Consider the following 15472-nt stretch of genomic DNA (forward strand, 5'->3'; position numbering starts at 1 on the left):
TCCGTCTGTTCTGTATTTCACTGACAACGAAACAATTTTTTTTTAACAAATAATAACAAAATCCTTTTTCATTAACATACATTTATATTTTTGGTATATAATTCATTCCTAGATATTTGTGTGCCCTATTTCCGCAAAGGCCTCCTCCAAATCCCGCTATTCCTATCTTCCACCATGTGCCACCTGCCGTTTCCTCAATCTGGTGTTACTCCCTTTTAAATTGTCTTCCTGTGTAACATTTATTGTAACTTGGGCACGAGTATATTACTATGTTGCTTCAATTTTCTGTTCTATTACCATGTGCAGCCCATTTCTACTTAAGTTAATTTATTTTCATTGTGGTATCTGTTTGATGAGTTATTCCAGAAAACAAATAAGAGAAGCCAAATTATTAATGCCAATTTTTCAAAAATGCAAAGCTCGAAAACTGCCAAAGCAACTACCGTCATTTTTATAATATACGCGTGTATTTCGTTCTTGTTTTAATGCGTATAAATCACCCTACTTACGAGTTGTACTGTTTTAATGCATTCCTCCTGATTCATATGGTCAGCGTTGAAGCCTACAAGAGCTGGCAATCTTCCAGAAAGAAATATCAAGGAAATTTATGAGGCGAACTTCATATTTGATACAGAGCTTAGGGCATAATGGCAATGGCTCAATTGACCTATTAAGCCAAATTTTGTAAAAAGCCCGATTCGATTGTGGCTTTGTGTCGTTAAATTTAGAATTAGTTTAATCCATAAAATGGTTATGTTAGTTTAATTAATGTTTTAATTTAAGTTCCCTATTTTAATAAAAATATCTTCAAATCAATGGGTGTTATTTTTAGTGTTACGTAGTCCACGTTAGTTATGGTAATTTACATTAATGTGTGTGCGTGTTCTGCAGTAGGGACGCATTTTGGATAAAGGCCTCCTCATGAACTTTCCATTTGCACAATTAGGTTTGCCTGGAGGTCTCATACAGCGGGTGACTTCGGCGGTCCACACTAATAATTTATTGCAAGAATATGGCACAAAAATCCATGTTCTATCGGCACACCTTGCAGTATAGCCTGCCATTGTAAGCCATATTCAGCTCTAAGTCGTCAGTGACCTTTGACGTGACATTTCGACTTACTGTGGTCACTTCGTATTTTGTAAATTTTATTAATTTTTAGGATTCTCGCTCCATTGCTCTCTGGGTACTAGTCACCTTCAACTTCACTCTTTCTTAGGAGTTTTCTGAAGTAGTTTTTGAAGTGTCTATGTCTTAAATTCGATGGAGCCGGCTGCACGCACGAATAAAAATGAAGCATGCGGCGTTACCTCGTTCTGAGGCGTTCCATTTAAGGCTTGAAGTGCAAGCGTGAGTGTGGAACGAGCACAATCTAACCAACCAAATTTACCTCCTTCTCTATATCCATACAAAATATGTATCAAACAAATAAATTTAAAATTTATCATGGTACGAAGAAAGGCCTGTAAAAAACTGCAATTGAACATTCATCTGAAAACCCAATGAATAAAACGGGGGCGTATGGGATTAAATCATTACAAAAAATGCCAAAGGGCATTTCCAGTCCATTTCATTCCCATATTATTTTCGTACGTTATAAATATTCTATTTTTTCCTTAACAAAAACTAGGTCAGTCTTACTGGTATAATTCCGAAGTTCAGTTAACTTGGCCGCTCGTGTTTGGTAAACAGAGCATGTCTACAAACGACATAAGTACTATGTAATATATAATATGTTACATGTATATTACTTTACTATTTTGACCCTCGCCGCGAAGTCGTTCTTTATGTCATTCTTTCAATGTGCCTACATAAGGCTAATGAATATTTTTCTATATATAAATATATATAAAGCTAAATAAGTCTTGTGTTTAGAAATTCCCCTTGAGTGTAGCACATTTTTTTTAAATCTCGTAGAAGTATCTATTTTGGACTATTGTATGCAGTTACACATGCCTGGAATTTGACATTTACAGGTCACGTCATCGAGTGTCTTCATCGAAATCATCGAAAATTATTATTATATTTCTATCGATTTCCTGTTTCGTCAATATTTCCATAAGTTTATTTATTTATATCTCGTTCGTTTCTCCAAGCAACAGTAGTATGGAAAAATATAAAAGAAATACCTACTGATGGTAAACAAGACATGCATTGTATATCATTAACATCATATCCTTAATAATCATCATAAATTTCATGTTCGCCTACAACTTACAACATTAAGATCGTAGATAATCTATAATATTACTTATAAATTCAGTAAAACCTCTTTCGTCTCTGGATGGAAAAACTAATGTTTAAATTTCGAACAATTTAGCGCGCTGCGCGTCAGTCGGCGCTTCACATTTGTCATTTTGACACTCATTTTCCGTAAAAACTTTAATTCACATTTTCAGTGCATTAATGTGCAATAAATCATCAGGATGCAGTCCGTGGTGACTTATGAAAAGCCCTTGCCACATCTAACTCTACCTGATTGGGATGCGAGGTTGTATGGATTGCAGGTAATTCTAGTTCGAGTATCATATTTTATTAGGAACATAGTTTGTGGAACTACTCAATTTCGAAAGAACAATGTATTTTGCTTGTACTTCAAAATACCGTTCGCTCTAACCGCTAGTCGAAACCTGTTATAACGACATCAGTATTCATATTTGATCGTAAAAATGATAGTCGTAACAGCCGATGATGTTGTTATTAAGTATCTAATACAATAGAATTCAGCCGAGACTTTTGTTTTTGGGCAATATAACCGGTATATTGTTCTAAACGATATCGTCGTAAACGGTTTTAACTGTAGTTTTTATCAATACGCAACGCAAAATTTAAATTATAGCGATTTAAATTATAACACTGCATTTCCCAAACCCTATAACATTATTTATTTTCATTGTTAAAAGCATGTGAAACACGCAGGAGAAACATGTAAATTTAGATATGATATATCGACAAGCTAACTCCTATACTAACTTTATAAAGTCAACTAGAATATAATCTAATCCATGCTAAAACAAACTAATATGAAGCTCTTGCATTGAAACGCATACAAAGCTATTAAACATACAACAAAGCTTTTATTCAGATAAAATGGCAAATTTAAACATTGACTATAATTTTACGCCGCCTAGTTTGCTTGTAAATTGGAAAAGTTTGCCTGTCCCTCGCAGGACGCGTTGCTAAGCCTATTTTGACAAGATGCCGCCACAAAAGCTGGTTTTCGATAAACGTTCCGCATTACAGCTGATCCGAAAACCGCTAATTATTTTGACTCTCAAATTTGTATTCACAATTATGTTGATTATTTAAAGGCAAAACTAGACTTGTGGCTCGACGCCCAGCTAGTGATCGTTCGGTTTCGCAAAGCATACATTTTTTCAATTGTTTTAAAAAATGTATGCCTTGCCCCTTTTAGGACGGTGTGGGGGTGAGATGTAAAACAAATACTGTTTATCCTACCAATAAGAAATAAATAGCTTATTTGGAACTTATCGGGACATTGTGAAACAGACCCTAAGTATAATAACTATAAATAATAATAATACCAAACAATGGTGCGTTCCGTTTCATTGTGATTGGTCAATAGCACCTTTAGTTCAACACGCGGATACGTTATGATCCATTTATCTAATCTTAATTGATTGCACTATCTCATTTTTTATTTTGCTTTTACATCTTGTGACCTATGGAAAAATCATATAAAATATTGACTTAATTAAGCAGCGACTTAACAATTGTAACTGAAACTGAAAACATGTCGAAGATTCCCTTGAGTTTCACATTTGAAAGCTCATTTTCATATAACAAAGACTACGTCGTAACTTCAGTGAAGATGTGTAGCGTTTTCGATCAAAAGATATCACTTTTAGCACGAACCCAAATACGTCGTAAATATTCATTCCCAAAGTTTTTCGTCTGAAACTTGAAGTGGTACTGTTGACATACATTTACTATGTTATTGGCTGGAATATTTATTGCTGTGTAAAAACGTTTTTGATCTCAATTTGTTTCATACACTTTCTAGGTGAGGTAGAAAGACATTTAAAATATATCAATTAATATCTGATTAAATACTTTTTTTGATATATTTATATATTAGATTTAGGGCCTTTAGGTAAAGTTACGAGTACCTTTAATTAACGACATTCAAAAAGAGCAAAGAATTAATTAGCCGTTATTAGAATCTTATACTGGCCGTTTACTTTTCGTCCTAAAGGAGGCCCTTAGATAGAGAAAAAATACTATTAAAAAATAAATGTAGTCTTTCATTTTATACCCTTTAAAGCCTGCACTTTTAAAATACACCAAATAAAAATGTTTCCACAAAATATTCACGCAAAGGATAAAAACAACCTCAAATACAAAGGGTCTTCTGTTTGCACTCGGGCTAAATAATTGTTTTCGCTTGTCCCGCTTTAACGGTTAAAAAGAATTTTTAATTCACAATTGCAACGCTGTAATTAAAGAAAACACCGCGCCCACAAAGTGAAATATCTTAAGTCACTTTTTTCCCTCATTAGTTCCGGAATAATTGGAGCAGAGACAATGCACAAATTATCACGCTTACAAATGAAAATGTTTGAAGGTTTTTCTTTTATACTTATTTTAAAGCTTTTGTAATCTTGAACCTAGAAATGTAAGTATGATTTTGGTGTTGAAATAAATGGGTCAGTTTTTAATAAGTCGAGTTGCAGCCAAGAGACAAACTCTCACTAGGCAGAACCATTTGGTGGACTCGTATGGCCACATAGTTCGTCACTTGTTTTAAATACCAAAGAATATTTCTTTGGTATTTAAAACAAGTGATCAATACTAATTATACAAAAAATACTATTGTATTATAATCACATGGATTGTTAAAGTTAAGAAGCAGTAAAAATTCAGCGTAGTAAATAATAGAAAATTTTTGCGAAAAATGTGAGTGACCCCTCGTTGCTCGATCGAATTTAAAAGGAATGTAAACAAATGCAGAAAACACTTTTTATAGGTCACCGCGGACACTAGACGGGCCGATGCTTTCGACCTTCGATACAGTTCATACCAGCTACGAAATGAAACGAAAATCAAAACAGATTGGGACAGCTACCATAATAACAATAGACTTCGCGCAAGGTAAGGACGCTATTTTTACTAACTCATAAGTGCACGTGTAATGCCTTACAAATCTGTCCTATATTTGTTTATATACATTTTAAATGGTCAATATTTTTATTTTCATATTGATTTCTTATATTCGTGTGGGGGCTAGCGATCCAAAGCAATGCTTTTGTAATTAAATTTTATTATGATTACATAATTTACTTTATAATAAAGCAAGATGCACTACAACCGTATTTTTAGGCCTGAATTCAGATTTCGGCATCTGCTTCGTAGTATTTGTTTTCTCTTATAGACAAGTAGGAGATCATCTTTCTGTACCTAACGCCGTGGTCCTTTTAGGGTCTAAAGTATGCCAGGTTCCTTACGATTGTTTCCGTCACTGTACGGGCGAGTTTTATGTACGTATACAACATCCATTGATGCACATCTGGGGATCGAACCTACGACTTGTGGGGTGAGAGTTTATTACTATAAAGTAGTCAATAATTACTTGTTTGCTATAGCAAAGAAATTCGAGAGGATGGTAATAAAAGTATCCCATTCACAGAGTATATGAAATAGAGCAATGGAAATCTACATTACAAGAGTTGCTGGACCGGATAGACAGAGAAATGGCAGCATTAAAAGAAGAGAAAGCATCTACAGAGCGAGAGTTGGAACAACTGAATATGCCTCTCCTTGTTTGTTCAGAGTGTCTTTCCAACAGAGATGGAAGAATGAGTTCCGAACTCACATATGATCTGGCAGATACAGAATTAAAAAAGGTCCAATTTAACTATTTTTCACACACATAACTTAAAAGCCCGGGATCGTTCTAATGATTTATTTTAATGACGTTATAATTTTAATTTGTATCATAACGAATCTGTACAAAATATGTACTAGTTTATATGCCAATACCGCTGAAATATTTGGTATTCTGATTTTAATAATAATTGGGCTTAATAATCCAATATAGAAGTATTTGGTTTTAGTTAATGTTGAAGTGTTTCATTAATAGTATTTGAAAGAAACTACACACTATCACACAAAACATCGATACAAAAATAAAAAAAACTGTGTGCTACAGATTCCCTTGGTTTTGGCCACCAATTTCTATATCATTTTCATGATTATTTATTTTTCTGTCTTAAGCAAATAGGTAAACATTCCAGGCCTAACATATGCCATCACTGTTTGATGAGCTAATGTTAACACGATATAAAGAAGGCTGAAAGGGGTCTTACGCCTAAATCATGTGGCTAACACTCCAAAATAAAGCTTTGGACAATACAGTGAGAACGCCGTATTAAACAAAGGAGTCGTTTGTTAAACATACTTCCCACACTACATGTCGAATGTTTTTGTGTAATTACAGGAACTTTGCGTGACAGAGAGCAATAAGAAAATGTTGATTGACCGCTGTCAATCCGCTTGGGAGAAAATCAACAAGCTGGAAGTAGTGAAGTTTAAGCTACAGCTCGATTTGAACGACAAGAATGAAAGTCTACAGATTGACAAGGATATGCTCAACCTAGATAAAGACTGTGCCAACATTACATACAAAACCGACTCACTGAAAACTCCAAAGCGGTAAACTTTATACAGAGCTTCCGTCTTAAGTCGAAGCGTCTATTTGATTTTACTAAAATTTCTGGCGACCTTTTCAATAATCATTAGCTGTGCTAAATACATAAATCTATTTGTGCCACACTGCAGTATGGGTCGTTTCTTGTAAAACTGCAAAGGAGTTGATCTCCTTACCATCCATCTTCCCCTAGATAATTTAAGATATCTTCATTTGAACGATGATTAAATAGGCACCTTCTGGACATATCTTTCCTCAGATTGGCTGTAGTTAACTTACATCTGGTAGAATTGTGGCCAAACGTCTGAAGTTCTGGATAAAAATAATATACCCAATATACAGCTGAGAAATTCTACATCTTGATAGAGGGTAGTTGTAATATAACATTCCATTTTAGAAGGACTTGCAAGGACTTGCTAGGACATATTTAGAAAACCGTACAATCTGGTTTAGGTACATACAGATAGACGTGATGCCCTTGCATCTGTTTCGATTTTTGAATACATTAGTCATAGTAAATTCATAGTCATACTTGTCATAGAGTAAAAGAAATGATACCACACACATGGCTAAGCTAAAATACTAATGTGTGTTAAATATATAATATTTCATGACCATTACTTTGCTTTCCTTTTCAGAATGATAACATACGACCAATGGCTACAAAAGTGCGAAGCGACAAAGAAAATGGCAGTAGACGAATTGCAAGACACGCTGCGCTTGCGCGAGTCTTTGTTTGTCGCTCGTGGTCGAGCCAGGAACGCCCTAAGGGCACAGACTGACGTCACCAACTATATGATGAGGAGGAGGATCTATGATACTCAACGAGCGAGGAATGAATTGCAGTGGCAGAAAATGAAGGTAATTTTTTACTCTTAAAAATATGTATTTTATGGCTATCACCTATTGTGTATATCCAAAATAACTTTTTATATAGGATTTTAAATTGTATTTGGACCTATCAATGTATACCATATTTAATTAATATTAAAAATTACCTGTAGTATATTTGTTTTTAATATATGGAGACCTAAATTGTTACGAATAATATAAACCAAACAGAATCTATTTTATTTATTTAATATATAATTAATATGACTTAGTTTGTAATATAATACCAAATAACTAAGAAATCTATATTTGAAATTTAAATAGTATTTAATATTAAGTTTATTATATATACATATATATACATTTGGTAATGAATAGAACTAACCTAATGTATTTTTTTGGAAGCCTCAAAATTGCCTTTGACCAACCTGACCCGTGCCATTTCTATAAGGTACTTATATTTCGTATATTTCCAGATGGAAGAGAACATGGACAAACTAGCTACAGAATTGAAGACAATAGGCGAACAGTTTGCAGACAAAGTAAACGCCCTAAAGGTAGCAGAAACCCGTCTGGAGACTCGTGGATACCGACCAGGGATTGAACTAGCCTCTGATGAAGCGGATATTGGCATGAAGGAGGAAGTTCGCAATCTCAGAGAAACCATACGACAGCTTCAAGAGAAACAGGATTGCGCTAAGTATGCTTCACAAAAAATAAATCTCCTTTGCTTCTCTAGTTCCTTGCTATGTGCCCCTAATGGGGCATGGGGCAGAGATATTTGGTGTGTTTTAAACCAACTTGCTGAATCTATTTAGCAACTCGAAACGGGTGTTCACATATTTAAGCGTGTAATTGAATCTAAACAATACCTTTTTAGAGAAAACTTATGAAAATTCTGGCATATGCGTGTTCTTTACTTTATTTTTAAAATTAACAGAATACTATAAATACTGACAACATTTAATGTTTATTATTGAAGTTCTAAACATTTTTTAATGAAAAAATTATGAAAACGTAGCAACAACAATTTGCTCGCAAATCAGTTTGCAATGTCCAGGAATCTTATACATTTATATTAATATTTCAATGAAGTTAAAGAGATGAAAGGTCATTATTTAAAATTCGATAGCATAAAGAAAATAAGCGTAAACATCAAGATAGTTATAACATGTTTAATAATTGTAAAATGATGCGCTCAATACTTTAATTACGCGGATTAAAACACAAACTCCTAAGTAACAAGAGCTGCCCTGCCTGAGGTTTCATTCTTTGAAAGCGTTGCTCTTAATGACTCAACTTTCAAATTGCTAAAATTTGAGGATTTAGAATAGATAAAACAAAAGACAATCGCCGCATTTTGTTTTATTTTGGAACAGCTGTTGATGAATCTGTTCGTCTGGTGAAAAATGCTTCTAAGACTAGTATTATACTTTTATATAGTGAAATTGCGTCGTAAAACATAACGTATCAACATAATAAAATAGATGTAGATCATATAACTTAAAAAAGTAATTCCTTACTTTTTCTAGTTCTTGGTACGGAAGTTTTTGTTTATACTATCAGTTTTAGATAATATTTAGTTCTTCTGCTAATATTTGGAGTTAATTTAATAAGAACGTTGATTTTCCCTAGCAGCGAAAAGAATAGCTAGTAAATATGTAATACATATAAAATTGAGGCAAATATGTTTGTGGAAAATCTTTACAAGGGCATTACTGAGATTTTCTATTCAAATATTTCCTCGGTCATTTTTTTAAATACGAGTATGTGTATAAACTTTCTCGAAGTTTTACCGTGTACCAATTCCACTTTGTCAAAAAATAATAAAACAGATGAATAATAGTAGCTTTTTGTCCCCTTGAAATATTTGATTTTAAGATGAAAAATGTTCACCATTTGGCCAATTTTATTAATACAATGTACATTCTGTTTAAGATTATTTGGGTCGCACCAACTTTATAAGAAACCTATTTAACTTTGCTACAATGAGAATTCTCTATATGAGTGTTCGGAAAAATTTTCACTTCATTGTTAACATACTCTCAACAAGTTCTTATAGGTTGTTTAATTTTACAATTTTCATGAATTTTCTTAGTTGCTGGTTACTATGTGTTTTCTGGAATAGTTCCAAATGCAAACTTTCTTCTATTATTTCTTTTACGATATAATATGTTCTTGTATACTTGTATGTACAAAAAAATTTGAACCATTTTAAAACAAATGGGGACTTTCATCAGTAATACTCGAAATAGCACAAATCTAAGCGTCCGACCAACCAGGCTCCAAAAGATGAACCCCCCTTTATATGATAATTGTATTCATTTTGACAACAACTTCTAGACGAAATTAGAGAATGATCACTAAATAAATTCAAAACTCTCGTTAAAAGAAAAAAAATTAAGAAAGCTTTTTTATAATTTTGACAATTTTTAAAATGATCCTAATAATTCTAGTGTTTGTATTGCTTAAGTTCTAACAATTTGTATGAATGAAACTTGCCGATTAAAAAGAATGACGAAGAGTTTCTGGCCAGTTCTTCTCGCCCGCTCTACGCCCTTGACTTGCGAACAGAATTGATTAACCTATTTTCTGACATTCATTACTTGTTTACCTGTTAACCTGTTATGAATAAAGTTATTTTGACTTAACTTATTATATTCATACGAAAATTTTACATATTGTCTGTATTGTACTATTATTTAATTATATATTTTAATTATGGGAAAGGAGGCAAACGATAAGCTCACAAGTTAAGTGAATACCGCCGCCATGGACACCTGCAACAAAAAAAGGTTTGCAAGTGTGATCCTGGCCGGAACCCTTCGGTTAATGGCAGCTCGTTCCATAAAGTAGTATTCATTCATCATTATTTAAAAAAAATCTGATCAGAAACTTCATCCGGGCGCTTTGAATTTAAATAGCAAGAAAATTCTTGTTTGAGATAATAATAAAAATTATCGGGAAGTTTGCTGTATACAATTTACTCTTAAAAGTTTTAATATCGTCATGTAGATTTTCTTCTAAATGGCCAGCCCGATTTTGACTTTTTGGCTGTGATTGGATTGTTTAAGATTTACTACAAGATGATTTTTTATATCTACGTGTGTAAACAAACCACGTCTGCTCGGGTCATATAGTATCATTAACTCTTCGAAATGTGTTCGCAATCGCGAGGTATACAAGGTATAACTTACTTTCTGCTATCAAAGAAAATTATTTGTATTTTGTTTCAGAGCCACATACAACGCTCTTGAGGCTGCTTCCATCAAGATTGCGATAGACCTCAATGATAAGGAACAGTCCCTGGAGACTGATACTCGGGCGTTGGAAATGAGGGCAGCGCTGGAACCCAAAAAGCCGACCGGGACTGACAAGAACCTGATTCTGGCCAGTATGGAAGACGAGGTGCCGAAAGTGGAAAATTAAATTGCAATTTTAAATATTTGTATTGTTTGGAATGTTTATTTTGTTATAAATTGTTTTTTTATAATTGTTCTGGAAAAAAAACTTGTTTTACTTAGTAGCTTATTTGAAATTCCCTTTTTTTCTTCTGATATTTGTCAGCCGCCCATGAACACTCAAAATCAAAGGGTCCGCTAGTCCGCAGGCCTTTTAAGAATTTGTACACTTATCTTTAAGGGCCGAACACATACACTTATCTCTAAGTCCAATTGGTACATAAATTCTTATCTATAGCTGAGTTTCTTCATTGGAAATCAAGGCAGAATGCGAAATTCCAAATGTGCGTCGCTCAACGTGCGTCGTTCCGCTACTAAGCGTAAAGCAGTTTTTTCCGTGCATCACCACTGTGTAACAATCACTAAACTATGTACTTCCAAACTTTCAATATGTTTGGGCATGACTACGGATATAGACAAAAGCTTACGACAGCCGTCAAAATAAATCGAAATCTGTGCATATTGTTCACAAGCTCTCCACATTTAAATAAAGGTTTTTAAAATGATTATTTTTAAAGCACTTGCATAAAACTCGGGACATGAAGTTGCCTCGGCTTCATTACGCTGGATTTAAGATGATCCAAATCAAATGCGAAAGGAATTCATAGTCAAAATATTATTTATAATATAACACGAAAAAAAAACGAGAAGAGGGCGGTCTTACTTCTCAAATTAATATCACACTATATTATTCTGTTAGACGACTTTTATACACTTATAAAGGTTAAAAATCATGGCATAACTAAATTTATATAAATTATAAACCACCAGTTCTCAAATGAAGGGCATAAATCGGGCGAAAAGAACTATGTGGAACACCCGCCATCCCGTTGACATCGAATGAAGCGTAATGGGAAACCAACGTCTTTTAGCCGTGCGTACGGTGAAATAGAAGAACGTAGATTATTAAGCTTATAGCGAGATATATATAGATATATGTATATGTTTAAAAAATTGAACAGATTAAAATTAAACAAGACGCGTTCTGTATTTACAAATAAAACACTGGTGTGGATAATGGGCGGAAAGCCACCCTCGAAGCTTTAAGACACGGTTCATTTGTTAGACTGAGCCGGGATTACTAACTCGGGGATTCCCGTCATCCTCACAATTCAATCTTCGACTACAAGGCACTAACAAGAAGCTGTTAGTATATAATGTTGCTAATTTCCAATTTCAGTTTTATAAATTTTTAATTGTAATATTACTAGATAACACAAGGCAACAGCATTTTTGTTTCACGAAAAATAATTCCTAATATAATAAATTCTCGTGGTGCTATTTTGGTGCAAAGTTAGATTGTTTGTTTAGTTTGAGATATAATTGTTTAAAACTGATTAAAATTTCGTAAAAAACGAACGTTTTATTTTTATTTTTGTTATGTGTATGTTTTTGTATAAGGTAATAAAGGATAAATACATAAATAAATTTATTTATTTATGTAATAATAATAATAAGCGTAAGTCGCTAATAAACGTTTACGCAAGCCTGGTATACATTCATGGCTAAACAACACAAGCACTTTAATGAAAATCTTATAACATGTTTGTTAATATAATTTGCTAAAATTTTAAATGTATGTGAATAAACTAAAAATATCTATGTTATATATAACAATAGTAGCAAATCAGATATATAGATAGGATTTGCTTCTAAAAATATAATGAATACCAATAAAAAATACAAAGTTTTAAGATATCTGACGAAGTTTTATGTACGCATTTAAACAGGTTCGCAATATACGTCATAGAAGTCCATGAAAACATCGTTAGTTTTAAATGCAACTAATAATAATTTATATTATATTGTCTGTCAGAATTATCAACCACACTACACCTTAATTTAATTTCACCTTTCGAGCACAAAGGCGCTCAATAAAGCTGTGTAATAAGCGCATTTTAATAACCACGAACCATCGAAGCAATAAAATTAAATCAATCCCAGGCCAAAATTATCTTTAATTTTACGTTGTATCGTAACGAGTATTTCGATGTATGATTTCATATGCGGAAACACACGAATCGATCATAGCACAGCATTATTTTCCGGCACCTATAGAATCTTTTAGGAAGTTTAAGCAGATTAACTGATAAGCCGTCTAAACATTGCGTGAGTATTTATTGTGTTTCTTTTTATTAACCATTACCTGTGTAAACCAGTTCTAGAGTAATACAAGTGGTCGTAAGCGGGTAATATAATGCAGTGTTACGATCTTGACGCGACTGATCACGTGGTAGAAGGCGATATCAACAGGTTATTTACATTTGACTTTTTGTCGGAGTGCGGAAGTTGGTGCCTTTGTCCTATGTTATAGAGTACTATAAAGCTTTGTGCGTAACTTATTAAATTATAAACTTGCTAATATTTTTCCATAAGTGTGTCAGTAATAACTGATGCGTAATAACGCATTCAGGCTTCGGCGGAAAAAGAGATATTGCTATTATAGATGCGACCTTGAATTAAACACACTGATTTCATTGATCGTGAATATTATACGTAGACTTTTGAACATACGAAATTCCTTAGGAACAAAATATGTTTAAAAGGGGAATACTGAATTGTAAACTTTTTTCTGTGTTTCGTCAAAACTATGGAGTATATTATCCTTGTGTTTCATAACGTTTTGATGCTAATGCTTTCAAGAAATGTTAGGTAACATTCAACCAATGATGAATGATTCAATCAAATCACAAAATATGACGCGAACAGAATAATAAAGCAACGAAACGAAAGCTTATGCTTTTTGGTAAACGATGATAAATATACTCTGACCTATTTTCATATAGCACAAAGGAACTTTGGCACGATATATTACGATATTTGTCACTGTTATGGAGTAGCCCCAACAATATCATCAATACATTGTAGATCCCGGGGGCAACCTTCGAAGGAAGTCCAGTTCGGTCGTTATCATAGATGCAATATTTATGTTACGCTGCTGAAATACATATTAAAAAATCAAGAGCATAAAATAAAAATTTAATAATCTAAGTGATTGGATTGCTACGCCTCTGTTTCGATGTTAAAATAATAAAAAAATTATCACCGCTTGCAATAACGCAAACTACACAATAATGTTGTCTGTACACTTTACAACCTTAGTGAGAAGTTGGATTATTAATAAATAAATTTTATACGTAAAATACGTAAATTAACTAATTTACGGATTGTAATAGCCATCTGTCGATACAATTATCCATTGTTAGGTCGGATCGGTGTACGTGGATAGAGCTTTTTATGAAAATGACAGTTCAACTGTGTCCATATCATATCTTAAGATTTTAACTTACACCAGTTTTAAAAATAATAAGTTATTTGATATGTTTTACACATAGGCATGTTTTTTTTAATATTATTTGTACGGTTTTATTTACTTTATATTGATTATCAAATATAAGTGTAAAGAGCGAAGAGATGCATTTTATCGCAAAGAATAGATTGTCTTCGTATGGTTTGGTTATTGGGAGGTTATATATAGGAGATCGATCGACTGTCACGGTCTGATCTCAGTTTGTTTTCAATCTAAGATTATGGATTAATTATCGGGTTTGGGCGTAAGTCGTTAATAGTCGTATACTACACGTGTTTTATGAATGCTATGGACAGTCTCACTAAATTACTAAGTTTTAGAACCAAGTTAACAACCTAAGTTGTAAATCATAGATACAAAGAGCTTTTTGCAAATTTTATTTACGTAGGTGGATTGTATTAACCAATTAAACCAAAGTAATAATATAATTAAAACGAAATCACAAATGTCATATTCCCACATACGATAGAAAAGCTCTAAGTCGGAATTTGTGTATGTATTGTATAGAAGCTCGTGAGAGCATTATATAAGCTATTGCATTGGTAGACGAGTCGTTTATTTTAAATGCGAAATGAAAAAAACATTCATGGGCTGTAGTAAACTGCTATGTGAGTTGTTGCTGACTTTTGGTGAAAAAAAACCAAACATTTCCTGTGATATTGAGTATGTCGCCCCTCCACTTAACGTAAGATAGTCAACTTGTTTCATATTTAAACTCGATACATTTACGATCGGTCGTTGATAAAGCCGAATTTTCCGAAAATTTTAAGTACTAATGTACTGCGAGTGGGTAGTGGTCAAATTCATTGTGTTGCCAGATTTGAATTATTTATTTGGACCAAATCTAAGTGATTGTGAGTTAGTTCTAAACCGGTAACAGGATTTCAATGTAGGTCAGTATGGAATTTTAATTACTTGAGTAATTTTAATTAATGCACATTAAATTCGACCTATTCCATTTTTAAACAGTCGAAGTATTTAACGATTTAAATTACAGGTGTGGTCCGATAGTTTAAATTTATATGGCCCAAAAAAGTCTTCGTTTTTAAATTTTGGGGAACTATTGAAATTAAAAACAAATACTTTCTGTCTTGTTTATAGTGTTATTTTGTTATGAATTCTTATATTTAATACGAAAGTACATATATACCTACAATGTGCCGAAATTTAAAATATAAATAAAATAAACGACGAGAAAATTCC

At 33.1% G+C, this 15472-nt stretch overlaps 1 protein-coding gene across 1 annotated transcript; it reads left to right on the plus strand.

Moving 5' to 3' along the window:
• The first annotated feature begins 2348 nt into the window (after positions 1-2348).
• Positions 2349-10931, plus strand: LOC111003798 (tektin-B1-like). The gene is made up of 7 exons (XM_022274485.2): positions 2349-2507; positions 4988-5112; positions 5648-5864; positions 6458-6672; positions 7306-7528; positions 7975-8198; positions 10735-10931. The coding sequence occupies exons 1-7, from the start codon at positions 2427-2429 to the stop codon at positions 10925-10927; spliced, it is 1278 nt and encodes a 425-aa protein (XP_022130177.1). The 5' UTR covers positions 2349-2426; the 3' UTR covers positions 10928-10931.
• The last annotated feature ends 4541 nt before the right edge of the window (positions 10932-15472 follow it).

This window comes from Pieris rapae, chromosome 17, assembly GCF_905147795.1.
Source record: "Pieris rapae chromosome 17, ilPieRapa1.1, whole genome shotgun sequence".
Lineage (NCBI taxonomy): Eukaryota > Metazoa > Arthropoda > Insecta > Lepidoptera > Pieridae > Pieris > Pieris rapae.

Coding starts and splice junctions, on each gene's coding strand:
- LOC111003798 (XM_022274485.2), top strand. CDS start 2,427: ATGCAGTCCGTGGTGACTTATGAAAAGCCCTTGCCACATCTAACTCTA. Junction 6,673..7,305: donor TCACTGAAAACTCCAAAGCG/GTAAACTTTATA, acceptor TTTCCTTTTCAG/AATGATAACATACGACCAAT. Junction 7,529..7,974: donor TGCAGTGGCAGAAAATGAAG/GTAATTTTTTAC, acceptor GTATATTTCCAG/ATGGAAGAGAACATGGACAA.